Genomic DNA, 27,551 nt, shown 5'->3' on the forward strand with positions numbered 1-27,551 from the left:
TAAAACAAATATGATTACGAATACAATCAGAGCTTCTTGCAAGCTAAGAAACTTTGAGGTTTAGCGCAGTTTTACAAACCCAAAAGGGACGCCTAAAATGGGATGAGCCTCAGTACTGCATGGTGACTCGTGCAACTGACGAGTGGGCCATGCGTGATCATGACCCACGCGCCAGTGACACTGAGTCACACTGCAGTACTGCAGAGGAATCGTTTCCCGTGTTATACTTTGGGAGTGACCATGGAACACTTGGAATTCGGCAACAATGTTACTCTAACATACCATAGGCCATAGGTCAGCAGACAATGTTAATCAGACATGCAGATGGCACCTGCACGGCACAGCGTGCATCGTACTAAGCATTCATGATTCATGTATCGTAGTCGAGGAATCCGTCCTACTCCACCGCGCTGCGCATCTGCCGACGAACACCCCGCGACGAGGCGCTCCTGATCCTCCCCGCTCCTCTGCTCTGCCTGCACGCTGCACCACACGTTGTTTCAGCTACCACTGCCAGGTTCACTAACCAAATCCAGGCGACCGGTTGCTTCAACCCAAACCCGAAGTTGGGCTGTGTCTGGTGCCGATTGCCGTGCAAACACATGCAAGATTGATTTCCTAGCATCCTCTTAGTACACCACCTATCCGGTTAAACGCTGTGGCAAGGTCTCGCGTCATCTTCAGATATAAACGTTACTCTCTCTGGTTTAAGGTAGATATAGGTTGTTTTAATTTTTCCCTAATAAAATTTATCCAACTTTAATCAAAATTGTAACTTTGCTCATAGCAACAAGTAGGCGTGACATCGGGTATCCATACCCTCTCCCCAAATCCACACCCACTTTCAAATGTGGAGGGTATGGGTAGAAAATTATATACCCATTAGAAATGGGAAATGTTGGGTATGAGGAGGGCAATTAATCAATTGGATATGTATATATATGTAGTATAAAGTTAATTATCCATTGGATATGGATGGGATTGGGAAGGGTAAAGAGTGGATAATAATTATTTGGATTTGGGTACGAACAAGAGTGGGTTTGGCCATACCCTCCTCAGTAGCATGCCTACATTTCCGTGACATGCCAAAGCAAGACTCTCATTGTCACTTTGGTGGATATTGGATGAGAAAGATGAAGAGTTCGACAAAAACTACCTTGCCTACAAGAAAAGGCCGGAGCTAAAGAAAAGGCCGGAGCTAAGTACTAACTTATCAGGAGGTGAAAAGTGGCATTTTGGTACGTTTTAGGCTTTATCTATCAGAATTGGCTGTTATGTATTTTGTTTGTATGCCTGTCGGTACTTCTACTGACACTCCTGATCATAATTTGCAAAATGCATGATGAGCTATTTACGGCTTCTGCTTGTTGCTGTCCTAATGGAAGTTTCAGAATATGCAGTTTTGTGACTTTTTAGATAGATTAACGTATGATTCTTTCACCTAACACCTACCCCTAATTGATGCTTTCTGATGCAACATGTGCAACAAAACTCTAAGAATAGGACACAGGTGGCTCAAAGGGATGCTGGATATAACATCAATCTTCAGCTCTCATACACCAGACACCAATATCATCCTACAAGTATTGAAGCCTTCAGTCCTCTCCCTTCATCATTAAACTGTGGTCTTCTGTGTTCATGGGTGCAGCATCATATTGAGAAATAGTGATTTAGCATCAGGATACTTCCTCCTTGCCTGTCTCATTCAAATTTGTTCCCCTCAGTTCTGTAAATTATTCATGCAAACCGTATCATCAAGAGTTCATCACAAAAAGAAGGAACCCAATGAAGAGATTCTCATTCTTCATACCTCAAATCAAGTCCAGGTTTGTTTTTCAGGCCGTCTGGTATCTTGCCCGTGAGATTGTTGTTGTTCAGGTATCTGCCATTGTCCAGAGAAAATGCATTAGGCAAACAATGTATCGGGGTATTTTCTGAGGCACATTACGAACATGAGAAATGGAGTACTAACAGTTCCTTAAGATTGACGAGCTTTTCCATTGATGGGTTGATCGTTCCACTGAACTGATTGCCATCAAGGTGCCTTTTCAATGAGGAAAACCTTAGAATGGTTAGTAAAATTATAGATGAATTGTTCAAAACAAGTCAAGTATGCTTGAGCTTACAAGGCAGTTAAGGTGTGCATGCTGCTCATGTCAGGTATGGAGCCTGAGAGTTTGTTGCCACTGAGATTGCTGCAGCCAAAATTTCCTAGGCGTAATTAGAAGGATTGTCCATCCATTTTGTTCATACACTGTTTGCAGATATTAGCTTTGTGTATGTATATCTTACACGGTTTTCATCCCTGTCAAATTTCCAATGCTGTCGGGAAGCGATCCTGAAAGACCATGATTTTTTAGATCCCTGTATTGCAGAAAATCGGTCATATTAACGCAGAAATTATCAACAATTTGCCAGTGTTTTATTTTTACTGAATTGTTAATGCCGTTCTTTCCATTGTTACAAGAAGTAGAATACCAATGCATTGGCCGAATTTAACCAAAAAAAATATTTTTGCAGTTTGAACACCATCAACAGCCAATTAGATACGACCGTCATTGTAATCTGATGAGTACTTACAGTGACAAGACTCGCACGGGTGATCCCTGGGAGCATTCAACCCCAGTCCATGAGTGTTGCTGTGGCAAGCAAGGGTCTCCAGCCCAGTCGGGCGGTGGGTTCTTGAGACTCATAGCAAGATCTTCCATTGCAACCACTGCACGAGGGAAAGGCCTACACCTTCTCATCATCCAGACATTTTATCTGACAGACCGAACCCCGCTGACAATGCTAGCTAGGTGAATTGAAGCCTTGAATCTGCAAATGCATACCATCTCTAGTGGCCGTCTTGCCGCCGAGCGGGACAATCTGGTAGATCTCCCCAGCGTTGATGAGCGGGCCGACGGGGGACGTCTGGTTGGGCGTGAGCAGGATCTCCGTCCTCCCTGACAGCTGCATCATGTTGGAGTAGACCATGACGCCGGCGGCGGAGGCGTTGAGCCCCCGGAAGAACTCCTTCCCGTTGACGGCGACGTCGAAGACGCGCCAGCTGTAGGGGCTGGCGGTGCGCGGGTCCTGGAAGTATAGCGCCACGTAGTAGGTCGCCGCGGGCAGCTCCGCCGGCGGCCACAGCACGGTGAGCTTCTTCCCCCGGCTGGTGGTGACCCCGGCCCTGAGCGCCTTGGCCGGCGGCAGGTTCCAGAAGTCGCCGGGCGAGATGGGGGAGTGGCTCTCCACGGTCGGGTTGGCGTCCGTGAACGGCGCCCAGTACCGGTTGTACTCGTCATCTGGATAGCTAGAATAGAATGCCAACCCACGTCACGTCAGGATTCCCCGCGGGCGGGACGCGGACACGGCAGCTGGGACGACGGCGCGGGCGTACCTGACGATCTCGCCCTTGCTGCCGAATCGGCTGCGCGCGACGGTGCTCATGGCGTACCTGCCGTAGTCGGTGGTGTTGTACATGGAGTCGTCGAGGTCGATGACCTCGAGCGCGGAGATGAAGGGGCTGGACGCCGTGTCGGGGCGGCGCGCCAGGCACACGCTCATGATCTTACCCTGCGCCTCCGCCAGGATCTCGAAGTAGGTGGACATGCCGCGGCGGTAGTTCTCCGTGGTGTTGACGGCGCTCCACCGCGTGCCGTCGACGATCTGGTCGAACACGGGGGGATCCTTGCCGCCGTCGAAGCCGCCGTAGAAGTAGGTGGTGCGGACGAGGTAGCGCGTGCCCTTGACGACGGGGAGCTCGTAGCAATACTTGCGCGCCGTCGCGTCGGGGAAGAAGCGCAGGGTGGCGAGCAACGGGAGGAGGTTGGGCCTGTTGATGGCCGAGGCGTTGCCGACGCCGATGAAGCCCTCATCCTGGACCCACTTGATGCTCCCTACCTGCACATCCTTGTCCGACCCGCAGCTTATGTAGAACCCTCTGGGTTGTGGAGGCGCGGCGGGTTGTTGGGAGGACGAGGAGGGGAATAAGGCGGCGGCGGCGACGACGAGGGCGAGGAAGGGGAACGTGATGCGGCTCGGCATCGTAATGACATGCTAGGATTGGGAGGACGGTGGAGCACCCGCGAAGGGGAGGCTCCGAAGGAGAAGAGGCGAAGAAAGGGGGGCCAGCCAGGGATGAGAGAAATGTTTATGGGCTGGACGGGCGCCGCATGCATGGCATGGCAGCCTGCACGACCGTATGGATGGATGGTTTTGGTTTGTGCTCAAATATAGCAAGGTTGAAGGGGTCTGTTTGGTGGCAGAATTAGTACGGGCGTTTCGGCGTCCCCTTGACCGGACGGCGACCGACGCGCGGTGAAGCGGAGACGACGACGAACTGACCCACCCATCAGCGTCCCAGGCTCCCAGCGAACAGGTGGGCCAACGAGATTGGGCCCGAATCCGATAATTCTTTCTACCCAGCAGCCATGCAATCCTGGCCCAACAAGAAATAAAGCCCAGAAACAATCATAAGTCACGTGGCTCATCTCTCAATTCCAACCCGTAAAAACATTGAAAACCCACACGCACGGACCAGGATCTAGCCCATAGATTCGATCCACCAATGTATCCATGATCAGTTTGACCCATTGACCTGGTCAATTCCTACTAATGACCTTGTCCAGGGTACCCGGCCCCAAGCGTTAGCCTCTAAATTTTTTCAAATTTTCACAATAACTTATTAGTTCCTGAAATCATTGACAAATCCCAACATTCATATTTCTTATGATATTCTCAAATTATTCCGTCACGCTACTTTTTCCTTAATTAATATGCCGGACGATCACATAACTCCTCCATTCAACTCCTATAAATTCATCTAAAATAAATCTCCATCCATCTAACCTAGTTTGGTAATTTATGGATTTATTTAGGATATAGTTTAGCCTCGAGCCATTTCACCAATTAAAGGTTTAACCATCATAGTTGGCAGTCAAACACCCGATAATTAGGTGGACCTATCTAATAACGCTAGTGTTTACATGCACTACCGATAATAAAGCAGCAAGTCGAGTTTGGGCTCAGCTCATAAGAGTTTTATGATTTTCTAAAAGTTTTAACCTTTGTTTTCTCACTAAACTTCTAATGGTATCATGTACACGTCATTTGAGCAAAGACATTTTCTGGATTTTTTTTACGTTGACTCAAGATCAATTGCTCATGTACATCCACCTCTTTTTAACATACTCTTTTTAACATACTCTTTTTCTTAGGAGGCGTTTAGTTCCTCAAGCTAAAGTTTAGTCCGTATCACATCAAATATTTGGAGGCTAATTAGGAGGATTAAATATGAGTTAATTATAAAACTAATTACACATATGGAGGCTAAACGATAAGACGAATCTATTAAGTCTAATTAATCCGTCATTAGCGAATGTTTACTGTAGCAGCACATTGTCAAATCATGAACTAATTAGGCTTATAGATTTGTCTCGCCGTTTAGCCTCCATCTGTGTAATGGGTTTTGTAAATACTTTATGTTTAATACTTTTAATTAGTATCTAAACATTCGATGTGCAGGGAACCGAACGCTCAGCACAGGTGTGCATCGTCCATCATCTTGTGTTTCTAGCATCGGGAGCCCCCTCCCTTGACCCTCGAGGAAAGGAAGGGGGAGGGATAACAAAGGGAAAAGAATAGAAAGAGTGAAAAAGCTAAATGAAGAAAAATAATATGGATTGGAATTTTGATTTCCACTCTTTTCAGTCCAAGCAAGCATCATATTCGGCTGAAATTTAGATAAAGAAATGTATTTCCACAGTGAACAGTACTGTTCTCCGCAAAAAGTAATTTCGGTAGAAATTTTAAGGGGCTGTCTATTCTATAACCGAGTGTTCTACAGAAGCTGGGCACATGATCTTTTGATCCGTATGATAAAAGTTCGGACAGCTCTGGCTGCTTCTTCAACCTCCGGCCGTTTTTCTTTCATCTGTTTGCAGCCCTGTCCGTTGTTGCTCCCATGGCTGACGGACCTCACCAGCCCTGTCCTCAACCCCGCCCCGCCCATGTTCCTCGTCTCTGGCAGCTTCCCGCTGCCGGATCCGCCGCCACCACCCGCCGTCGCACTAATCCGGCTCCACCGGACCCTCGCCGTGATGCCCCCACCCACCCTGGCCCAACTGCCTTTCTTCACCGCCGGCCCCGTGCCCACCACCACCGCCAGTCCGGCCTACCACCGGCAGTCTTCCCTCTATGGCCGGGAGGCAAGGATCCCCACCCCAAAACCCAAATCCCAAACCCCTGAGCACTAACTTCGCCGGAGACGGGAAAGATGACCCCCGCGTCGTGTTCGTGGCCACCCGCGCTCTCTTTGTTCGCGACGGCTTGTGGTGGCCGGCACGGCGAACATCGGCTCGGATGCACGTTTTGTTTCAGTCGGCAGGCCTGTCCTGGGTTCGGCTTTCGACTGGCAATCAGTTAACCTTTTGGCCGTGGCTCGCAGTGAGCAGATGCTGAAGGTGAACTGAACCCCTGCATATGCTGATGCCGGCACCAGTGTCCCCTGACTGAACAGCGACGAATTGCTGCAGCTGCCGACGGCCAACGCGCACGGGGGATTGGCCGTGGCCCCTAGCTGCCTGTCTGCACGGCCTGTATCCGGACGGCACAACACCTCACGCCGACACGAGCAAAGTGGGACAATGAACTGGAACTGTAGTTATTCATTATTCAATCCATTCAAGTTCTGCTTACTCCTCTGTTGTGTATATGTATATACGAACAAAGAGAAAATCAAAGGAACCCACGAATCAAAATGTGGCGATCGAGCTCGATCAGCTGCGGCGGCCTAGCTGCGGCAGTCAGTCCCATTTCCTGGGGTCGGTGATGTTGATCTTCCAGTGCTGGTCGGCGAACCCGACCTCCTCCGCCACATGCCTGTCCCATGCGATCTCCACCTTCCTCCGCTCCGAGAGCCTGCATGGCCCTCGCATGGCCTCCCCCATCCGGTCGTACACCTGCCACCACCGCCTGTGCGCCTCGTCGCTGGCGTACACCCGCTGGTCCTCGACGTTCCAGTTACAGTCGTAGTCCCTGTAGCACGTCCAGGGCTTCATCCCCAGGTAGTGGATGGACCACACCTCCGCCGGGTCCGCCCGGAACAGCCGCTCCTTGAGCGCGCGCTCGCCCGTGGTGTTGGCCCAGAAGTTCTTGAGGTAGTTGACGCGCCGCGGCAGCCGGTGCCACCACACGAACACCTCGTTCAGGAACCCCTGGTCGCCGCCGTTGTACGACCGCACCGTTCGCCGCTTCCGGATCAGCGCGTCGAAGGTGCACGACGACGGCTCGATCACCATGACCCCCGAGTTGAAGAGGGACCCGTCGTTGCCGACGGCGGCGAGCTGGGGGAACCGGAAGAGCGCGTCCAGGTTGCGGAGGACGAGGATGTCGGCGTCCACGAACACGACGCGGTCGTAGTCGGAGAGCTGCCACAGCCGGAACTTGCTGTAGTTGTACTCGTTGTAGGTGCCCCGCGCCGCGCGAGGGTTGCGGATGCGCTTGATCTTGCGCGGGGTCCACCCGGCCGCCGACAGCGCGCGGAGCGCCGGCTTGGAGACGGTGTGGTCGTGGAGGAGGATCAGGTCGCGGGTGGAGCCCGCGCGACGGATGCTCTGCGCCAGCACGATCGCGCCGCACAGGTACGTGTCCGACGAGTGCAGCACCGTCGCGTAAGCCTCGCGCCGGGGACGACCGCCGGCCGGCGACGGCAGCTCAGCCGACACGTTGAACACCTCGTTGATGCCTGCGGCACGCATCTCGTCAAATTAACTAGATTGATCCATACATTAATTCAGTCGTAAAAAAATTAATTCATCGAAATCGATGTGTCGATCCATCTAGCGAAGCCTGACCACGAGAAGAAAATGCTGGATTGAAGTGTTCGTCAAGTCAAAACCAAAGGGTAACCACGAATTGGAAAAAGGGAAAAAAAGGCTTTGCGGCGGCGTTGCGTACGGTTGTTGATCCACCTGGTAGAATGCAGTAGCATGCAAGTATCACTTGGTGTGCAGTGCAGCGCCCAAGCTGGTGGCTAGCAGCTGAGTGCAGGGTGCCAGGGCAGCTCACCAACCGTAATCAATCGCCAATCGTGTCAGCGTATTCGCCCTGCCATCATATGGCGTATGTGCTCGATGGATCGATCAGACGGGTGGGAACGACCGAAAGGCCTCCAACCACGTACGTTAGGTAAAGCCCCAGTCTCTCCTGCCGGTATTCTAGTAACTTTTCTTTTTTACCAAAAGTTTATTTACTTCATTTACTACATGTGCAAATTGGATGTAAACACTTGTTATTTGTGGCTTGTTATCTGGCGATCCTCCTGTCAGGTTCTTGCAGGAGCTGAAATTGGTGTGCTGGAAGGCTCACACCTAGTGGCTCTATCTGTCTGCTTCTTGCAGGGACAGGTTAATCTGGGTTCTGTTTCTGATAACAACAATGAGTCAATGACACCACTGATGGATCCATCGATCACTACCAGTGGATTTCTTTCTTCCTGGCCTACCTTTAATCGTGGCCTATTAGCTCCAGTGTTATCGATCAGATTTCAATAAGTTGGGTAAGAATATATGCATGGGGGCTACTGGTTCAAATAATAACAGTTTGTTTCTTCTTCTTCATCTAAAAGAGAGAGCGTTGAGTGCTGGTGAGAATAATCGTTTCATGCATTGTACGCCTTGATCGTGGCCTTTCACCACATCTCCCGACCAGATTCCTCATTTTGTTCTTGATGGCTTGCCCTACGCACCCCCATTATACCGGCCGTCCCTACTGATCATATCATATATGCCCAAGATAAGCATCGTAGCTTGATGATTATGTGCTTTATTCCATTAGGATTAGGTAGGATGTTATGTCCCTGACCCTAACACAGGTCTAGTAGCACATGTTCCCAACATTATTTGTTCCAGGCCCGATGTGCTAATGCTCTTATCCTCTCTAAAACTTTTTGCCCCTGCAAGGTATTGGGATTTAAATTTGGTCCATTTTTGTTAGCATACAGACCTTTTTGTGACACAATTGTTGTTTGTAAGAAAAAAGCACAGCGCAAATGGAATGGTCGCCTAACAAGAATTTTAGCCTTATGTACACCATGAAAAATCTAGCAGCCATTCATAGTTTCATTATTAAAGAATAAAGATGTTTTTTAGGGCTATTAAAGAATAAATATGTTAGTGAAAGTTCAAATCAAGCAAAACTACTATACCCTGGTTTGTTCTTGGCCCTTTGCATAGATAGCAGTCATAGTTTCTGCTGTCCCAATCTTGTTTTACTAATTCCCTATGGATTTTTTTTCTAATTCTACTACTAGGAGCACCACAGGCTAGTAAATGATCCTAATGTGATGCACTATTCATGATGCATATCATCTATCTTGTTCGTACTGCCTGCTGCCTTTTCATGTTAGTTCGCCTAGGTGCAGCTAGATGCTTGGCACGACCTGCATGCATGGAGGGGGTGCAAAAGATGAAGCAGATCAGACACCACAGATCGAGACCGAACGTACCTCCTGCTCCCCAAAGCGGCAGCGCGAGGTTGCAGGATCCGACGGGCAGCCGGAGCTTCTCCTCGAGGCGCTGCACGTCGACCCTGTACATCCACCAGTCCCCCTCCCGGCCCACCTCCTCGTCGCAGCGGAACAGGTCCATCATGGGCTCGCACTCGCTCCGCAGCACGACGCGCACGGCCCCGCCGCCGTCGCGCCGGCCCTTGCGCGCCGCCACCTGCGCCGCCGCCAGGTGCACCTGCAGCCGGAACACGTCGCGGTTCCACCCGCCCGGCGCGGTGCGGTTGCACGGCAGCGACGCCACCACCACGTCCACGTCGCCGCCGTACAGGGAGAGGTCCGGCATGGGGAGCTCCGGGCAGGACGGCCCCTCGTCGTCCTCCTCCTCGTCGATCCACTCCGGGAACAGGTCCGACCACCGGAACACGTCGGAGACGCGCTCGAATTCCACCCGCACCGCCTCACCCTCCACGCCCAGCGCCAGCAGGTCCTCGTGGACGATGTTCACCAGGCCCATCCGCAGCCGGCCACGGAGCTCGTCGAACATGGCCGGCGCGCGCCCCGTGTTCACGATCCGCTCCGCCGCCACCACCTTGTTCGCCGCCACGCCTCCCAGCTGCACGTTCATGCACGCAACGTCAAGGCCGGGAGACGAAGTCTGCTTTCTGACGCGGCCGGCCTGCCGGCGGGCGGCGGCCGGAGCAGAGAAGAACGCCACGACGCGTACGTGCCGGTGGACGTACTCACCTTACCTTCCGTGAGAGCTGGGTGGACGGCGGGCAGGCGTCGTCGCGGAAGGTGCAGCGGACGAGGGAGGTGGCGCCGCTGTCGAGGAGGTACGAGTACTTGGGGTGGAGGAGGAGCGCCATGTACGCCAGGAGGAAGAAGGCGAGGAACGCCGCGTTGAGCTTGACGATGACCGAGGCCCGCCCAGGCGACTTCACCGCCTCCCCCGCCGTGGTCACCCCCATGCTGCGCAGCGCCGCACTAGTATATCTGTATATGTATATATACGGCGGCCGTTCACTCACCGGCGTGTCGTCGTCGTCGGGCCGGCCGGGCGTGCGGTCGAGCAGGCTAAGGCGAGGCGCGTGTTGCATGCGAGGGGTTATATAGTGGGGTGGCGTCCCGCGGCGCGGCGCGGTGCTGGGCTTGGGAATGGATTGATCGGGTGAAGAAAGCTGGGGGTTCCGTGTGGGTGCGCGGCAAGGGTGTGAGGCGCGGCCAATCAGCGGTGGTTGGGCGTGGGGTGGCTCTGAAAGGACGGCTGTAACGAACGAGGGTCCACGTGTCACGGTTCATCCGGCCGCAAGGACGACTGGCCATGGCCTGGCCTGTCGCTTCACAGTGGTTCAATCGATCCCAGCAAGAATGATCGAGCTAGGGGGTACTACAAGTACCTGCACAAGAGCTAGCTCTTTCTTTCTTCATTCATGACGTACCTGGTGATCTGCCCTTGCAGTCATGATTTTTCACCATCCTAGATCATGTACAGTTTGTGGCCAGGTACACACTCCTACGACTATGATCATGACAATTGAACTTAACTTCACCTAGCTAGAGAGATAGCGTGCCCCTGCATGACTAATGAATGCTCTATGATCTATGTAATGTCCTGTAGCTGTCTGAACAGAGACAGTCGATTTTCTTCTCTCCAGTCGATCTATTTTAATTTCTTTAGTTGCAATGCATGTATCAATCAGTCGACACATAGCTCATTTTAGTTTTAGTGCCATTATATTGTAGCAACTCGGATCATCACTTAATTCAGTATCAGTCGAAACGCACCTAGCCAGCTGCATTGCAAGTAGCAGTATCCATGACATACCCTTCCTACCTTATTATGGTGGAACATCCATTGTTATTCCAATTTCGTCGATAAGCAAGCTTCACGCATAAGTACCCCATTAAAATACAGTGATCCCGGACAATTTAACCTCCATTTTCTGCATATACAATTCCGTCAGGTTGGTCACAGCCGCACAGACCAAACTGCAGGCGTCGGGATACGATCCGTTTGTTGGGTTGGTGCTTGCATCCTCCTCCAGAAGCCATTGCCGATCGATGTATAGATGCCTCTCGGTTTAGTGCTTTAATTTTTCAGTGATTTGGTCACGGTTTCATTTCCTTGGTGCTGTTCCTGATAGCAACCTGTCAGGCTCCCGATATGATCGCTGATGCCGCGTCCCCGTTGGCGCTTGTGCACCAAGGTACGGTTCGGTTGCCCGGGCTCGATCATGACCAGCAAGGACACCTGCATCCCCTCTTCCTCGATCGTCGGCCGCCTTCCGCGTAGCGCTGCTCCGGTCGGTGAGATCCTGGGCGTTCATTCCAGCTTCAACGCACCAGATCAAGCAGCTAGCATCAGGATTTAATTATCCGCACCGCATTGAGTTTTCATCACCTTACGCCTCGCCTGCAGGGAACGCAAGAAGGCTTTGTTTGGAACGCAGGAAATCGAAAACGCGGTTAAATGCAGCGGCCCATGGCATTTAGCATGAGCTCCAAAAACAGGGAAGTGGAAAGGAGTGGCTAGCTGATCGCTGATGCGGATCAAAATGGAGTAGTCGAGGGCGACCCTAGTGCTACTGGTACTTTATATTCTGCGCATTATTCAGGAACGAACAAAAAGCAACCGAGTTGATCATTACCTTGATTTTAACGTCTCGATTGTCTTGGATGTGCACGCGTACAGCTACAAATGATCCAAGAGCTAGATTGAATTAATGCCTTGGCATCGCACGTCTGTAACCATCACAATTAAGGCGGAAATTCACTGGTCCTGAACTCAAGTGCTGCATCTGAATTAAAGCGCACCACACAGATACAAAATCCTAGCTGAACCATTCATCATCCAGCATTCGAGCTATGATGATCTACAAGCATAGCATAGACCACTGTTGCTGGTCCAGTCTGATGTTATCTTCGCATCACTAGCTAATAAAGAGAGATTTAATTATTATCCTGAGTTCCTGGCAAAATGATGTTTTCTTTGCCGGTGCAATGAACGAGCAACAATGACCGGAGAAGTGTGTCAAACACAGAACTCAACTGAAAACGATGCTCAATTCATAGAAACTGCGTGCCCAAATCGCATCAGGTCAGGAGCTCCCATCCATGCTACAGGCGAACTCAAATCTGTTCCAGTGATGATTCGGGTCGTACATGCCCGTCGTGCTCACGCTCGTCCGTCGTGATTTTCATACGTGGAAAGACGACGACGCCCGGGTCGGTCGATCGCGGCGTTGGAAGGAATACGCATTTAGCAACGTGCAAAAGCAAACTATTAGTTGAACCGAATGCTTCAAAGAATCCTTTTTTTTTCCACTTTGCTTCGTCGTCTTCTTTTTCCCCGTTCCTTTCGGTATCCGGTGACACTTTCAGTAACTTTACCCCACTGTAACGTCAGGGGATTTGCGAGACCACGGATCTGCATGCTCAACATTCAAAGAGCCGTTTGGGGTATCAGAAATTGTGACGTTACGTCTCACCTGAATATAAAGAGCTTTAATAAGTGATTTGGAGCATAAGACAAGCACATTCAAGTTTGAAGTTCTATCTCAGTCTTGTGAAAATTGCTTACACACCACTTCTGATTCTTACTATATACTAGTAGCATCTTTTTACCAAAGAAACCACTATAACTGTTTGGTGAAAAATATGATCTTCTTTGGTGGTCTTTGGAAATTGGAGAGAAAAATGCTGTGCTTTGCTTGCACTTTTTATATGATGTTACCCTATCCCATACCCTACTGGTCCCATATATGTTTCTCTTTCGCTTTAGATGAAGTGTGTAATGGATCTTGGTAAATGGCCGACAATATCTTTTTCGGAAAAGCTTCGACGAAAAGGAACATGTATGTACTATGCCAGGTGAATTTCAGAGTAGCACTTGATAAAATCTAACATGTCTAATCTTACTAGCTTCGTTGATTAGTAAGCTGAACAAAGGCGAACAGCATCTTTCTTTAATCATGCGTCGCTGAAGAAGACATGGCACAGACATTTGGAGTTATTAGGTTACATTACAGTCGTCAAAGATCTCTCTTGGCACCAATGTATGAGAAAACTAGCAGGTACCCCGCGCCAATAGCGCGGCTAGATTTGTTGATTTTTCCTTTTAAATATCTTATTATCTCAGTCATTGTATATTTATGATTTTATGATCGGTCAATACATAATTTCTAGATTTTCTTGATGAATCTATCGAACACGGTTGCTTATGCCTTCATGATTATGCTTGCACGTCCTTTATGTTGATCAATTCTTATTAGTTATCCTTAGTTTGGATAAACTATAAAAAAGAGTAAAACATGGAAAGTAGAGATTATGTTTTTCTTCAATTTGGACACTTGCAAATCCCTTCATCTGTTGCTAATATCCTGTACTTTTTCACATATTGTGCTTCTTTTTCCATTTTAATCTAAATTTAGTTATCGTAAATCATATTTTATATGAGTAATTTATTTAGGTCTTTTTCTTCACAGTACCATGATAATCTAACTTAAAATAAAGTATTTATTTATATCTATTTGGTATATACTCTTATTTGGTTATTTTAACTTTGAAGCCATATGAAAACCAAACTGCTAATTTCAATTCTATTGTTTGCTTGGGCTCACCGTGCATCTTTAATTTTTTTTACTCAATTCATAATTTCTTAATTGACATACGGTTTTTTATACTATCATGAAAATATTTAACTCAAAAAACTGTTTGGAAAAAGAATAAGGAATACACCCTCAGGACATACCATAGTCCCACCTTCGTTACTGATAATCTCCTTGGCTCGGGAGAAAATCGATTTCTTCCTATGTTTCTCTATTTTCTATGCTTTCTTTCCATCTCACCAACGTGCACTGCTGCTTCATGCGTGCACCTGCAGCTGCAAAGCCTCTTTAACTTCCTCCCGATGCTTCACCTGGTCGTTCCTATTTCTTATATGTGCTCTAGTGATCTTTGTTCAGATTGCAAACAATGAAGGAATTTAAGGTGCAGCAGATTTCCACGACTCGACTCTATCATCACATCCACCAATTCTATGAGAACCAGTTCACCTTGGCACTTATACATTACACACTTGAAGTGATCGCTATAGGAGTGTTGTCTCGATCTGCGCTGTCTCTAACTCTAGTGTGAGACACCTTTGTAACACAATCACTGGTGAAATTGTTTTTTTCTCTCATATTGTTCACTTCATCCTTGAGCATTTTGCAAAGGCATGCAGTATTCTTGTAGCCTTGCTTTCGTGTTCCAAAGACACAGACAACGCATGCAAAGTGGTATTTCGCTGTGCTGGTGGCATTGTTGGTCAATGTGGTTGTTCAATCATTCTCTTTTTCCAAAATTAGAGCGCCGCCATGTTAGGCATCTTGACATTTCTTTCTCCGGGTTTATTTATGTTACTGTTCGTGGTTAGCATTTATGCCACGTGGGTCCATGCAACATGGCAACCCGTGTGACAGATCTCATGTCGTCATTCTTCAGAGTGCGAGGCCTCACCTTACTCCTCATCCAGTCGGCCTGCCTTCTTCCATCTGGCTTCAATACTCCATTGGTCTCTTGGCTTACTTGTTTTTCCATCGGCGTGAGGCTAAGTTTTCATTTTAAATTGGATTGTACTCTTGTACTCTTCCCTTGAATAATCGACCCATTATAACATGCGCCACTAAGATCAATAGTAGAGATATTTATGTTTCTTTCACTGGTTAGGTAATTTATAGTTCCTATAAATGAACATAGGTATTAAAATAAGTAATCTCATGTTTTTTTTCAAGTCAACGCCGAATATTGCCTTTGAATAACTTAACCTATTATAACCTACGTAACAATATCAATTGGTTTTATTTCCATTTCCAATCAAATTGTTGATCGTATACCTTGTGGACTCTTTAGTATTGATGTAATTAATCTACTACTATAACTTAGACCGTGACAAATCAAATAGTGTAGATCGTTCTTGTCTACCAATTGACAGGGGAATTTTGAACCCTTGAGAACAAACATGGTGGCTTATTTTATTTTTCAAGTATTAATCTTTGTGGGATCTGAATTTGCTTCTCAATATCAATAAAAATAAAAATAATCAACTTTTTGTTTCAAATTTTCATATTTATTAATTATATTTGCACAAACTCTTTATTTAGCTATTTTGCTCCCCAATTTGTATTGAAATCACATGCTCATTTCCTTAATTTTTTTGAAATTCTAAATTTATATATATTTAGTAGTTGTATTTGACATGGGCTCTTCGGGTTAGTCTAGACCATTAGATGTATATTCTTATATTTATCTTACTCTCTGGGATCATGGTGACTTCTTTTAACACTATCGATTTATATCAAAATTCTCGCGTCCCAGCACTAAGTCCGTTCAATGCTAGGTCTTAAAAGACCTCAATGTCGTGTGCATGAACATGTAAAACAGGGTTTTACATGACTTCCATTTGTTGTTTCTTTTCATGCAATGGGCTTCGCCTTTACACTTTGGCATGCTACATACTCCCTTTTGTCTCATAATATAGCAATGTTTTTTATTCTAAGTCAAACATTCTTAATTTTGACCAATAATATCTTTAAAAATAATTTATTTTAAATAGAAAAGTTACATGTTATGATAGTTGGTTTCATGATAATGTTATGTCATCAATATTTATATTTTTTTACTATTTAAAGTAAATGTTTGACTTAGAATAAACCTAAACATAACTATATTACGAGATAAGGGACTATATGGAAAAAGAAGCATGGCTTTCCATTTTCTCTCAAAACCAACTCCTTCCGTTACAAGCTTTAGGCCCTGTTTGAGTTTTTCTTTCCGAAAGCTGGGGTCCATTTGGCAACCCAGCTTCTCTGAGGATGAGAGTGGCGACGAGGACGAGCAGGGGCCGGGCGATGAGGACGAGGCGGGGCTGGGCGACGAGCAGGGGCTAGGCAACGACGATGAGCAGGGTCGAAGGGAGGAGGGCTGCCCGATGCGGATGGAGGAGGGTGGTGGCCCAAGTCGGGGCTGGGCGACGAGGATGAGCAAGGGCGGAGGAAGGAGGGTGGCGGCCCGAGGTGGGGCTGGGCGATGAGGACGAGCAAGGGCGGAGGGAGGAGGGCGGCGGCCTGACGCGGGATGCGGAGGGAGGCGGAAGAGGATAGGGTTTGACAGGGGATAAGGGTACCGAGAGGAAAAAGGAACGTACCGATTCGCAACATTACTAATGGCAGGCGGGTAAATAACGCCAGAAGCTCGTTTTTCTCTCCTTTCGAGCTTTCCATTGAACCGTGGCTTTCCATAGCTTTTGGCTTACGAAAAGCTAGGCTCGAAAGATTGCCGTTTGTTTGGACTTTTGGCTTTTGGAGGCGAGAAGCTAGCTGAAAGCCCAAATAAACAGGACCTTAGACTGCATGTGTTTTTTTGTTGCTAGCTGATGTGATCCAAGTAGACGGTTTTGCCATGATACTTGATAATAAATTAATCCCCATGGTTAAACAAATGCTATTTCAATTACCGTGGGAACATGGAAATCAAGCTCAAGCAAGACTCATACGCGTATTGAGTTAGGAAAAGGAAAGCAACATTTTTTTAAAAAAATTCCGGATTTATATTTGTATATACTATTTGCCGTATTCAACATGGACTCTTTGGCATAGCCTAAACTGTTAGATCTTCATAAAATTCAAAGGTGTATATTTTTCTCTTTTTTAATTAACATGGTAATTTCTAGACCATCTCAGTAAACGTGGTAGCTTCTCCTAACACTATTGTATTAAGATAATAGATAAAAGGCTGTGGGACACAGATCCGACTCATCGGAGTCCCTCTAGAGCTCACACGATTAGAATGGCGAAAGAGAGATAAAAAGGTGAGAGTGAGGTCTACTACAGTTACAGGAGAGTAAGTGCTGAGTGGCAGCAGGGTTACAGAGTCTTGAAGCCAACTCCATGGCCAAACCTACCCTAACCCGCCTAGCCTTTTCTCCGGTTCGTTTTCCTGATCAGCATTCTTCTCCGTCTTCCACGTCGATGCTCGATCGCTAGAACATCGATCGGTCTCTCACCAAATCTTTGATGGTTTTCTTTGTCTTTCAGTTAAGAAAGTTTGGATGTAAAGCTTACTGGTTATTGCTACATCATTCCAATCAAGGGGAAAGAAAAAGGATGGATGGGGAACTTGACCTGCTGTGTGTGGATCAGGGGTTACCTTTGGTACTGGATGGTGGGAATCTTGTTACGAGTTGTGAACTGACTCATCTCACTTGAGGGGAGTGATGTGCACATGAGGCCAAATTCAGACAGGCCTTTTGTTTGCACTACGTACATCTGCAGGTAATCAGAGGAAGAAGATAGGTTCTTCAGTATAAACTGCAAGCCGTGCTGCCTCATCAGGAAAAAAACGAGACCAAAACTCTCTTCAATCTAGTTCCATAGTACGACAAGAACAGTGGTCACCTTGCCTGGTTTGTCCACGGCCTAACCGACGAGACGCGACTCCACGCGCGCATGAGAGCCTCTTCAGCTTCACGGGCGGCCGCGACCTGCGGTACGGCGGCGGGCGTCAGGCCAACCACTGGAAGATTGCCGGCCGCCATCTTCGTGCCCATCTCAAGCCGCAGCCGCCGCGCCTTAAGACAGCAAAGGCGACGGCGGCGGCTTTACCTGCGGGCGAGAACGCGCCGGCGCGGCGTGGCTATCCTCAATCCTCAGCATGGACAGTCTGCAGACGCCCGCCACCGTTTGTGTTCTGCGCGTTGCGTCAATGCCAGCCGGTGCCGCTGGCGGATCCTGAGGTGCGCGCGGCGCGAGGAGTGAGTTCTGTCACCGCAACGCCGCTCAACAGCCGGCGGACGGCGGCGGAGAGGCGGTGACCTCGGCAGCGAGGGAAACGGGTGGACGGTATTTCATTTACCGTCCACCCCCTGAGGTCACTGCAGCCGTCAGATCGAGAATGAGCGGCAGGATCCTAACCAGCGGGGGCGACCCCGGGTGCGTCGCGTGGGCCGATGTGCGCCTAATTCTCGGTCCAGTTTACTGCCGAGGCCCAAACAAATGAATAGCAGGCACGCGCGCTCCTTTCAAAAAAAAAAAAAAAAGGCACGCCGCCGTGCAGGAACTGCAGAATGGAGGTGAGACGAGCGCGCCGCCGCCTGCCGGAGAAGGAGGAGACGATGGCCATGGAGGTGATGTCCTTCAATTTTTGCGGCAGGACGCAGGAGAGGCCAGGTTACATTAGAGACATTGCTGAATGTCGATGCTTCAAAAGTATGGCCTGGACAACCTCTATGACGGCGAGGCTTGCAGCATTGGTGGTGTGTCATGACAAAGTGCGAGTCTCGCTGCCTCTGCCCGTCTGGCGTTGCCGTTTACCAATGAGTAGTGCAACGTCGACGTGAGGGGGCGAGTCCATCTTGCCGACGGCGCACCTGCCGCGCGCGCCAGCATGCCAGCCACCGACCGGTCTGATGAGGCGGCGGCTGAAAACCACCTGCGAAGCGTGTCGTTTCGGGGCGGGATAAGCGTGCGGCCGACGGCTCGGTGTTCGATGGATCTCGCCGCGGCGGCTGGAGACGCGACGCGACGAGGCGAGGCGAGGCGTGGATCCTACGAACTGGGTTGGGTGGACCGACCGGTTTCCAGGCCAACATGTGTCGGGGCTTGGGGATGTGCGGTTGCGCCGTTTGCTTCGCCGGCGTCACCACGCCAACTCGTGTGCGCCTCTCCTGACTCCTGCACAGCACCAGTCAGCACCCAACAGTAGACGCGACTGGACGGTGCTCCAGTGTACCAGCACTGTAGCGACTTGTGGCGAGGTGTTGCAGAAGGGCTAAAACTGGGCCTAGACTAAGGTTGGGCCGTTGTTCCCTGCTCGGCCCATCCGAGTAACGTTTGGGCTCACTTCAACCAAGCAACGTTCCAACTCATAGGCGACATCCAGCTTGCACACACAATGCACATCAGATCGTCGTGTAGGCTTCAACTGCAAGCTGGGCCAGCTTGCACGCATCTCGGGAGATGGACAGTCAACGCTAGCTGCTGGGCGGCTGGGCCAGCTTGCAACTATAGTTGCTCTACCAATGCTGCGAGCACGTCGTCCCGTTCCAGCGATCATGCCTACCGATCCAGCGAGTTCCATCCCACCGGGGCCTGACCAGGCTGTTTTCTTTTCAGCTGACATCGTGATCGTGCCGTGATTTCGAGAACCAGATAGAATTACCCTCTTGCGCTTTCTGTTCACACTTGTCAGCATCTTTTTAGTCCCAAAACACAGTCACACGCATACTGTGCATCGCATTGTTCGCCGAATCAGGAGCAGAAAAGACCAGATCCAATTCCCTTAGAGAAGCATATCTTGTACAGCAAACTGAATACACCAGCGATCTCATTTCTTCAACACATACATCACACACAACGTGCCATCGAACAAATTACTGCAAATTTACACACTCCCGTCACTGTTGCACATCACCAGGTTACTTCGCGGCTTTGAGCCGCCTCCTGCCCAGGAACATGATGACGCGCGGGAAGAACGACACCTTCTTTGCCTTCTTCGTCTTCGCTTGCAGGGCCAGATGCAGATCGTTGGGGCTGCTCCTCCCGGACGCGTCCGACAGCGGATGAACCGACGAGGGGGCGCGAGTGTCTTCCTTGCTCGTGCACTTCGTTTCTCCACCGATGATGATCTCTGCTGTGTTTGAAGATTTGGCTTCAGGTTTTGAAGTTTGGTCACCAGCCCTGCGGCGCCTCCCATTCTCCTCTCTCCATTTCCTCAGCTCCTGCTCCATGGCCAGCTTGCCCTCCGTGGCCCTGTCCGCCTCCTCTGTGGCTGCCAGCAATGCCTGCTTTCGTTCTTCCAAGGCCTTGTACGTTTCGTTCAGTTTTGATAAGGTGCGTGATTCGGACTCCTTGGCCGCCTCGACCTGTGCAATAGCAGCAGCTGTCTTCTCGTGCACAAGCTCTTCTGCCAGATGGGGCTTCTCGATCAGAGATGCGTACTCATTCAAACCAAGCGTGATGATCTGAGAAGAACCCTGTTGTTTGATGTTTGCTGCAACCTTGGTGCCCTCCAGAGCATTCACCGCCAGCCTCTCAGACTCTTTCGCTGCTTCTATCTCCCTCAGAACTGCTTCAATCCTGAATTCCATAGTGCTCAGAGCAGCCTTGGCTTCCTCCACTTCTTCCTTGGCCTTTCTTAGCTCCTCCTGCGCCTTGGCAGCGACGGACTTAGCATCCTCAGCTTCCTTGGCTGCATCTTGCAGAACCTTGGGCAACTTGACTGTTTTATCTGGGTGCTCCTTCTCCTTGGCATGAACTGCTTCAAGTTCCTGCTGACACAGTTTAATCTCCACCTTGAGAGATTGGATGGTTATGGATGCCATCGCTTCCCTCTGTTGAATGGCGACAAGTGCTGCTTTCTCTTTGTTCAACTCAGATTTGAGTGATGCGGCAGTTGCTTTCAGAGAACATAATTCATCTGTCACCTTAGATATGCTTTTCCTGTGCTCCTCGAGCTCATTCCTTGACAGAATGATGGCTTCTTCTTGCTTGGATTTATGAGTTCCACTTTCTTGTTCTCGTGCTTCCTCGATTAGCTTTGCCTCCAAACAAGTTGCTAGCTCATTCTTAAGATCCAGCAACAAGCTGGATGATGTATCAAGCTTTGATTGCAATTCTAAAACAGAAGAGAGGTACATGCTGATTTGATTCAGCTCTTTGTCTGCTTGTCTGAGATCCTTTTCCAATGCCAGGGAATCCTCATCACGCGCTATCAACATGACTTTCTTGTGTTCTTCAGCATCATGGCATGTTGCCTGAGCCAAATCAAACACCTCCTTCAGTCTTTGGAACTCTATGGTGAGCTCCTCTACTTGTTTCTCGGCATCTTTGGACGTTGTGAAGGCTGCCTGAGCTTTTCTAACGGAAATATCTGTTTCAATCAACAAAGAATCATAATCCACCTGGACTTTTCTGAAATCATCTTTCACTAGCATCACTTTGGCAACCAATGATTTGTGCCGTTCATGAGTATTATTCAACTTCTCCTCAACCGTGATACTATCATCAGAGGCAACTCCCTCCTCCATCTCTTGTAAAATAAATTGAAACAACTCCAAGTCCTCCTTGCCATCAACCTCTATGGCTTGTTGCCTCTCCAGGACACGTTTCATCTCGCCAATAATCTTCTTTGTTCTCTCAAGCTCATTGAATACTGATAACTTTGCAGCCTCTGCAGCTTCTGCTTGATGTTTACACACTGAAATTTCGTTCTTCAGCTTATCAAGCTCAAGTATGATATGATCAGTATCCTGCTTATTAAAACAAGTGAGAGTATGTCACAGTTAGAATCCATATAAAAAAATAAAATGAAGGGAAAGTAATTCTTGGTTACCTGTGCTGTTTGTGATCTGCGAGTTTTCCAGTTGATGCTACCACCAAACTTTGATGCAGCAACCTTTACTGATTCAATGGGGGTCGTAGTATCAACAATGGTTTTATCCATTCTCAAGTACTTGCTGGTGCTTGATCTGCTCACTGGTGCAGGCACCTTTTGCTGTGTGTCTCCTAGGCTCATTTGGCCCTTATGGGATCTGTTGACAATCAGTGGCTTATCTTCTTTCACCTTTTTCAGGATAGCAGGTGGTGTTCCACAAGTAACCTTACCAGAATCAATACAAGAAGAATCATCTTGGATCCCTTCACTTAACCCAAGCAAAGACTGTGAAGCGGCACAGACATTTACTTCTAAAGCTTCCATTTTGATAGAATCATCTTGGACTTCCTTCGATTCATAGGCATCACTAGAGGAAGTTGGAAAACCATCAGGAACTTTATTGGTGGATGGAAATTCACAACTGTCTGCTTTTGGTGAAAGGGCAACATAATCACCAATGGGAACCTTTTGTTCAACTGAAACTTCATGCAAATCACCCTTTTCGTCAGTCAATATGAGGCTCATAGGGCATTCTTGTTGCATTGGTGCCTCAAGCATGGAACTCGCTGTGTTTGATTTCATTGTGTTAGAATCATCATGGGTTTCGCAAGAGGAAGATGGAATACCATCATGAACTTCATTGGTAGATGGCAATTCACTGTTATCCACTTTTGGTGAAAGGTTAATAGAATCACCAGTAGGAACCTTCTGTTCAAGTGAAATTTCTTGCAAATTGCTTTTGTTCTCAGCCAACACAAGGCTCATAGGATGCTCTTGCTGAATTGGTGCCACAAAATTGGTACTTACTGTCTTCTGAAGGTTATTATCATAATCTTCATCAGTACCTTCAATTAGCTTAGGCTCTACTGAATTTTGTAAAGATTTTGGTGAAGATACAACGTGAGATGCATCGGCCTCTTCAATATTATTGTCTGCCATCCTTTAGAGCGGCAACTCAACAAATTTGTCACTAACTGAAGAAGAAACATTGAAGATGAGAATCAAGGATGGATAACAAAATAGTCAAAGCATATGCACACAACAAGAAGCTTGTATTTCATCAATCTAAATCTGAAATGTCAAACTATTGCTCAAATTGATGCAGATCCTGAATTATAATACTGTATAACTGAATAAGTATCCTTCATCCATGAAATAGCTCAAAAAAGAACATTCAGGAAGGATCAGAATTCAGACCTTGGTAAAATTTGGTCCATGGTGCATAATCATCTTTATAAGCCACAAACCATTAACCCGATTATTTGTCAGGACAAAGCTCCTTTTAGCTAATTATCACGGTTCAAAAATGAGTATCCGATTACTGTGAACCTATGAATACTACCCTCACAGTAAACTTTGTCATGACATGTAAGCAAATCCCATGTCAAACACAGGAACCAAAAGAACATCACAAAAGAACTCAAGAACTTATGAAACAAATAATGAGAACAATCAATAAGTGAAGCCAATCTAAAACAACACATGAAAGGAAAGTACATAAAAGACTACATGAATCAGAAAATAAATCAAAGTATAATACAAAAGCATAATACGAACCTTACTCAAGACACTCCTACGTGTAGGTGTTTATCTCAGGAGAATACTAAAGGTAGGACAAGGGATTTTGGGCAATGTATGCATGATTTTTCAGGGAGAAAACTGGAGGAGGGGCAGAGATTTGAAGCGGTGGAGAGCCATTTGGGAGGGGGAAGAATACCCATACAATAATTACAGGAGAAGACTTGGACTCATTCCTTAATCTATAATTGCTTTGATTTATTTCTGTAGTTTATTCTCTATGTTTACTTCTTTATATTGGTGCTATTGGCACAAGCTGGATAGCCTAAGGAAATTGTGCCAGCATGAAGCAGGGACAGGCGAACAGCTGTATCGGCAAATATTCACATATAACCTCATGAAAGTTGGAAATTGCAAAGAAGACTGCATAAAACTGAACGTTCACCTGACAACTGGACAGCAATGGTATTCCAGAATTGCACGTGTCTGCACTATAAATTCTTCAACTGTCTGCTCAGTTTTCTGCATATATTGCTGTGCTCATGTAACTATATCTGATCTGGAATATAACAGGATCTCCTTGAGTCAGTCTGTGCATCATCTTAAGAAAAAAATGGGTCAAATAATTTCCTATTGTTACTGACATGATAGCAATCAGCACAACAGTGCAAGTGCAACCCCGTGCAGTGCCTCTACCATTTACATGTCCCACAACCTTCCTTGGAATATTTAGTAGTAGATTTTAAATGCAATGTTCTTCGTTGCAACAATCAGCTACACCAAAATATTAAGCCGTGGAAGAATGATGGAATGTTCTCTTGTGCACAAACAAAAATAAATGTTCTGGTGACTTCCTGCAAGAAAAGTAACTTAGATATGAGCAATTGAGCATAGTTTCCATACACCACCCAAAGCTGTAATATGCGACCAAAAACTTCTCAAACTCTAGACCTTTGTTTCATCAGGGCTATTATGTCATCCCAATTAAGCTAACCCCCACATCTTTTCGCAGTCCTTTTGCTTCCATGTCTGACCTCAGCTCCTGACAGTCACTCCATTTGCCAGCTGAAGCATAGATATTTGAGAGCATGACATAAGATCTTGACTTGCCATGCTCAGATTCAATGAGCAATTTCCCTACAGATTCGCCAATTTTAGAATTACCATGGAATCTGCATGCTCCAAGCAACGATTCAAGCAAATTATCTGATGGCCTGGATGGCATTGATCTAACAATATCATATGCTTCATCCAAGTGGCCAGTTCGGCCCAATAGATCCACCATGCATGCATAATGCTCCATTCGTGGTGTAATGCCATAGTCTGCCTGTAGTGATTTGAACAATGTTCTTCCTTGCTCTACAAAGCCGCTATGACTGCAGGCCGACAAGACACTAACAAAAGTTATGTCATCTGGATCCACTCCTGAATCTATCATCGTCGAGAAAAGATCAAGGGCAGCCTCACCATTTCCATGCATACTGTATGCATTGATCATTGCACCCCAAGTGACTGAATCTTTCTCCACTGAGCTATCAAAGAGCTCCCTTGCAAACGATATGCTTCCGCATCTTGAATGCATGTCAATAAGAGCATTGAGAACCAAAACCTTTGCATTAAAACCCCTCTGGAAAATGACAGCCGTAACACATGCAGCGAAATCTGCATCTCCAAGCTGTGAACATGCTGAGATGAGTGCCAGAATGGTTACTGCATCAGGTTTGACATTAATGAAGAGCATATGCTTGAAGAAATCAACTACCACATCAGCCTGCTTGCATTGGACACATGCAGATAAGAAGGCATTCCATGATATAATGTTTCTTTCACCAACCAAACTGAAAATTTTGCTGCAGTATTCTACATTGTCGAACCTACTATACATACCCATTGCTGATGTGGAGAGGGGTGTTTCAAACCTGGTGAAATTTCGTACTGCGTAGCTGTGTATAGACTTCCCTTGCAACTGGCTCCGACAAACAGGCAATAAATTCAGTAAGGTTACAAGATTTGGTTTCACATCATTCTTGACCATTTGGTAAAACAAAGGCAATATCTTCTCAGATACGTTGTTTTTGCGATATCCACTCATCAGAGCATTGTAAGTGATTGTATTCGCAAAACAACAACTGTCAAAAAGTTGCTGACCCGCTCCAACAATACCACAGTTGGTGTACATGGTAATGAGGGCATTTGTAAGAGAAACATCTGAATTACATCCACTTTTGATTGCCAAAGAATGAACTGATTCTCCAACCGTGGCATTCTCGGACGCTGAAAGGCTGCTAATAACACCAATAAGAGTTACTAGATCAAACTGCACTTCCTCGTGGCACATCTGGCAGAATAACATTAGAGAAGCCTCTGAATCCCCTACTTCAGCAAAACCAGATATCATAGTGTTCCAAGATATTAACATCCGTACTTCCATTTTCTGGAATAATGTATAGGAAGTTGATATATTTCCACAACCAGCATACGTAGCTAGGAGAGCGTTCATTACGCTCTGGTTTGATTCAAATCTATTCCTAACAGCATATGCATGTATTGACTTCGCCATGTACAAATCCTTTGTGTGTCTACATCCAGAGATGACATTAATGATAGCTGTTGCATCTGGAGCCACACCCTTGATCTGCATCTTGCAGAACGAGTCAAGAGCCATGTCCCAGTCATTGTTCACAAGGTATCCAGAAATCATAGAGTTCCACATGAGATTGTTCTTCGTGGTAAAACAACAGAAAAGGAGCACAGCCGAATCCAATTTCCCAAGCTTCGAATACATGGAAACAAGAGCACTGGCAACAGAAACCTGCTCTGCAAGGCCAAACTTGATAATCATACCATGCACAGACTTGCCTTGGTTTATGCCAAAGAAATCATTGCAAGATGGAAGGACAGACACCACTGTGACCAGATTAGGTCCTAGGCCTGCACAATGCATCAATCTAAAGACCTTGAAAGCTTCCTTCCAGTTGCTATGCTGCATGTACGCTGATATCATGGAATTGAAAGATACCAAATCTTTCACAGGTTGCAGATCAAAAACCAATCGAGATGAGGAAAGATCATCAAATGCAGAATACATCGAGATGAATGCAGATGTAAGGGACTCATCAGCTATCGCCCCATATTTCATTGCCAATGCATGGAACGAACTACCAGCATCCTTTGCTTCGACACTACCACACATACCAATGATTCCAACAAGTGTGCTTGCATTCAATCTCATGCCACCCTGCTGCATCTCCTGTAACGCCTCAACAGCTTCCTTGAAGCACCCATTGAGAGAGTACCCTGAGACCATAGCGTTCCATGAAATCAAGTCCCTCTGCACCATACCATCAAAGACTCTCCTTGACACATCAATCTGACCAGCCTTAGCATACATATCAAGGAGCGCTGTCTGCACACCAACATTGCCCCCATGCCCAGTCCGCAGAACCCTGCAGTGCACCTCCCTCCCCAGTCGAAGGCAAGAGACGGCCGTGCAAGCCTTGATGACCGGAGGAAACGTGAAGTTGTCGGACCCAAAGGCACACAGCTCCCTGTAAAGATCAAGAAGCTCTCGGTGGAACTCATGGTCCGAGAAGCAGCGGACCGCGAGATTCAGCGAGTAAACCGTGGGGCGGCCGCGGTAGGCTTCGGCGAAAAATGACGCCGCGGGCGCGGGCTTCCCTAAAGAAAGATACCTCTCGACCAGGCCCATGACGACGGAGGTGTCCCGGATCGCGCCCGCGACGGCGAGCCGCGCGTGGAGCGTTCTGAGGCATTTCAGCGAACAGGTTCTGTGCAGGAGCACGGTGAGGGCCTCCAGGTGCCGAGCCTCACTCGTCGGAGCTGAGGAGGCGAAGGATTTGACGCGGTGTTGTTTCGATTGGTGCAGGAACCTTGTGATCTTGAAGAATTTAGAGAGATTGATGCAGTGGGTGGCCATGCCATGGAAGAGCGCAGAGAAGGGCGTGGCCGCGTGGTCTGTCTCCTAGGCGGGAAGAGGAACCACCGGTTTATTAACCGTTTGTATTTGTTTGTGGGTTGCCCGGTTTAAAGAGGTCTACGAAGGATAAATATCGTTTCAGAAAAAAAAAAAAAGAAGGCATTTATATGAAGTTATTAGACCTCGTTTGAA

General features: G+C 47.6%; 4 protein-coding genes and 1 long non-coding RNA gene across 7 annotated transcripts; all 5 read right to left on the minus strand.

The window, feature by feature from the left end:
- Positions 1–1,565: 1,565 nt before the first annotated feature.
- Positions 1,566–4,621, minus strand: LOC117840451 (probable LRR receptor-like serine/threonine-protein kinase PAM74). The gene is made up of 8 exons (XM_034720960.2): positions 3,383–4,621; positions 2,832–3,295; positions 2,581–2,716; positions 2,293–2,364; positions 2,127–2,195; positions 1,973–2,044; positions 1,811–1,882; positions 1,566–1,726 (listed from the first exon to the last, which is right to left on the minus strand). Exons 1-8 carry the CDS (start codon positions 4,027–4,029, stop codon positions 1,702–1,704), a joined length of 1,557 nt encoding a protein of 518 aa, XP_034576851.1. The 5' UTR covers positions 4,030–4,621; the 3' UTR covers positions 1,566–1,701.
- A 2,009-nt stretch (positions 4,622–6,630) lies between these two features.
- On the minus strand, positions 6,631–10,644 carry LOC117840653 (UDP-glucuronate:xylan alpha-glucuronosyltransferase 2). Of its 2 annotated transcripts, none has more exons than XM_034721168.2 (3): positions 10,238–10,644; positions 9,491–10,106; positions 6,631–7,729 (listed from the first exon to the last, which is right to left on the minus strand). In XM_034721168.2, the coding sequence occupies exons 2-3, from the start codon at positions 10,035–10,037 to the stop codon at positions 6,789–6,791; spliced, it is 1,488 nt and encodes a 495-aa protein (XP_034577059.1). In that variant the 5' UTR covers positions 10,038–10,106; positions 10,238–10,644; the 3' UTR covers positions 6,631–6,788. The 2 variants fall into 2 exon arrangements, with proteins under 2 accessions (XP_034577059.1, XP_034577058.1); XM_034721167.2 differs by having other exon boundaries at positions 10,243–10,643.
- Positions 10,645–17,227: 6,583 nt separating this feature from the next.
- LOC140221377 (uncharacterized) lies at positions 17,228–18,466 on the minus strand. Its single transcript, XR_011897137.1, has 2 exons — positions 17,929–18,466; positions 17,228–17,799 (listed from the first exon to the last, which is right to left on the minus strand). It is a non-coding gene; the product is annotated as an uncharacterized lncRNA (long non-coding RNA).
- A 1,313-nt stretch (positions 18,467–19,779) lies between these two features.
- On the minus strand, positions 19,780–24,010 carry LOC117835061 (protein WEAK CHLOROPLAST MOVEMENT UNDER BLUE LIGHT 1). 2 transcript variants are annotated; one of them, XM_034714409.2, is made up of 3 exons: positions 23,868–24,010; positions 21,863–22,878; positions 19,780–21,779 (listed from the first exon to the last, which is right to left on the minus strand). In XM_034714409.2, the coding sequence occupies exons 2-3, from the start codon at positions 22,841–22,843 to the stop codon at positions 19,947–19,949; spliced, it is 2,814 nt and encodes a 937-aa protein (XP_034570300.1). In that variant the 5' UTR covers positions 22,844–22,878; positions 23,868–24,010; the 3' UTR covers positions 19,780–19,946. The 2 variants fall into 2 exon arrangements, with proteins under 2 accessions (XP_034570300.1, XP_034570301.1); XM_034714410.1 differs by lacking the exon at positions 23,868–24,010 and adding an exon at positions 23,462–23,854.
- A 127-nt stretch (positions 24,011–24,137) lies between these two features.
- LOC140221430 (pentatricopeptide repeat-containing protein At5g39350-like) lies at positions 24,138–27,475 on the minus strand. Its single transcript, XM_072291037.1, has 2 exons — positions 24,374–27,475; positions 24,138–24,276 (listed from the first exon to the last, which is right to left on the minus strand). The coding sequence occupies exon 1, from the start codon at positions 27,357–27,359 to the stop codon at positions 24,393–24,395; it is 2,967 nt and encodes a 988-aa protein (XP_072147138.1). The 5' UTR covers positions 27,360–27,475; the 3' UTR covers positions 24,138–24,276; positions 24,374–24,392.
- Positions 27,476–27,551: the final 76 nt, after the last annotated feature.

Source organism: Setaria viridis, chromosome 9 (genome assembly GCF_005286985.2).
Source record: "Setaria viridis chromosome 9, Setaria_viridis_v4.0, whole genome shotgun sequence".
NCBI classification, from domain to species: Eukaryota; Viridiplantae; Streptophyta; class Magnoliopsida; order Poales; family Poaceae; genus Setaria; species Setaria viridis.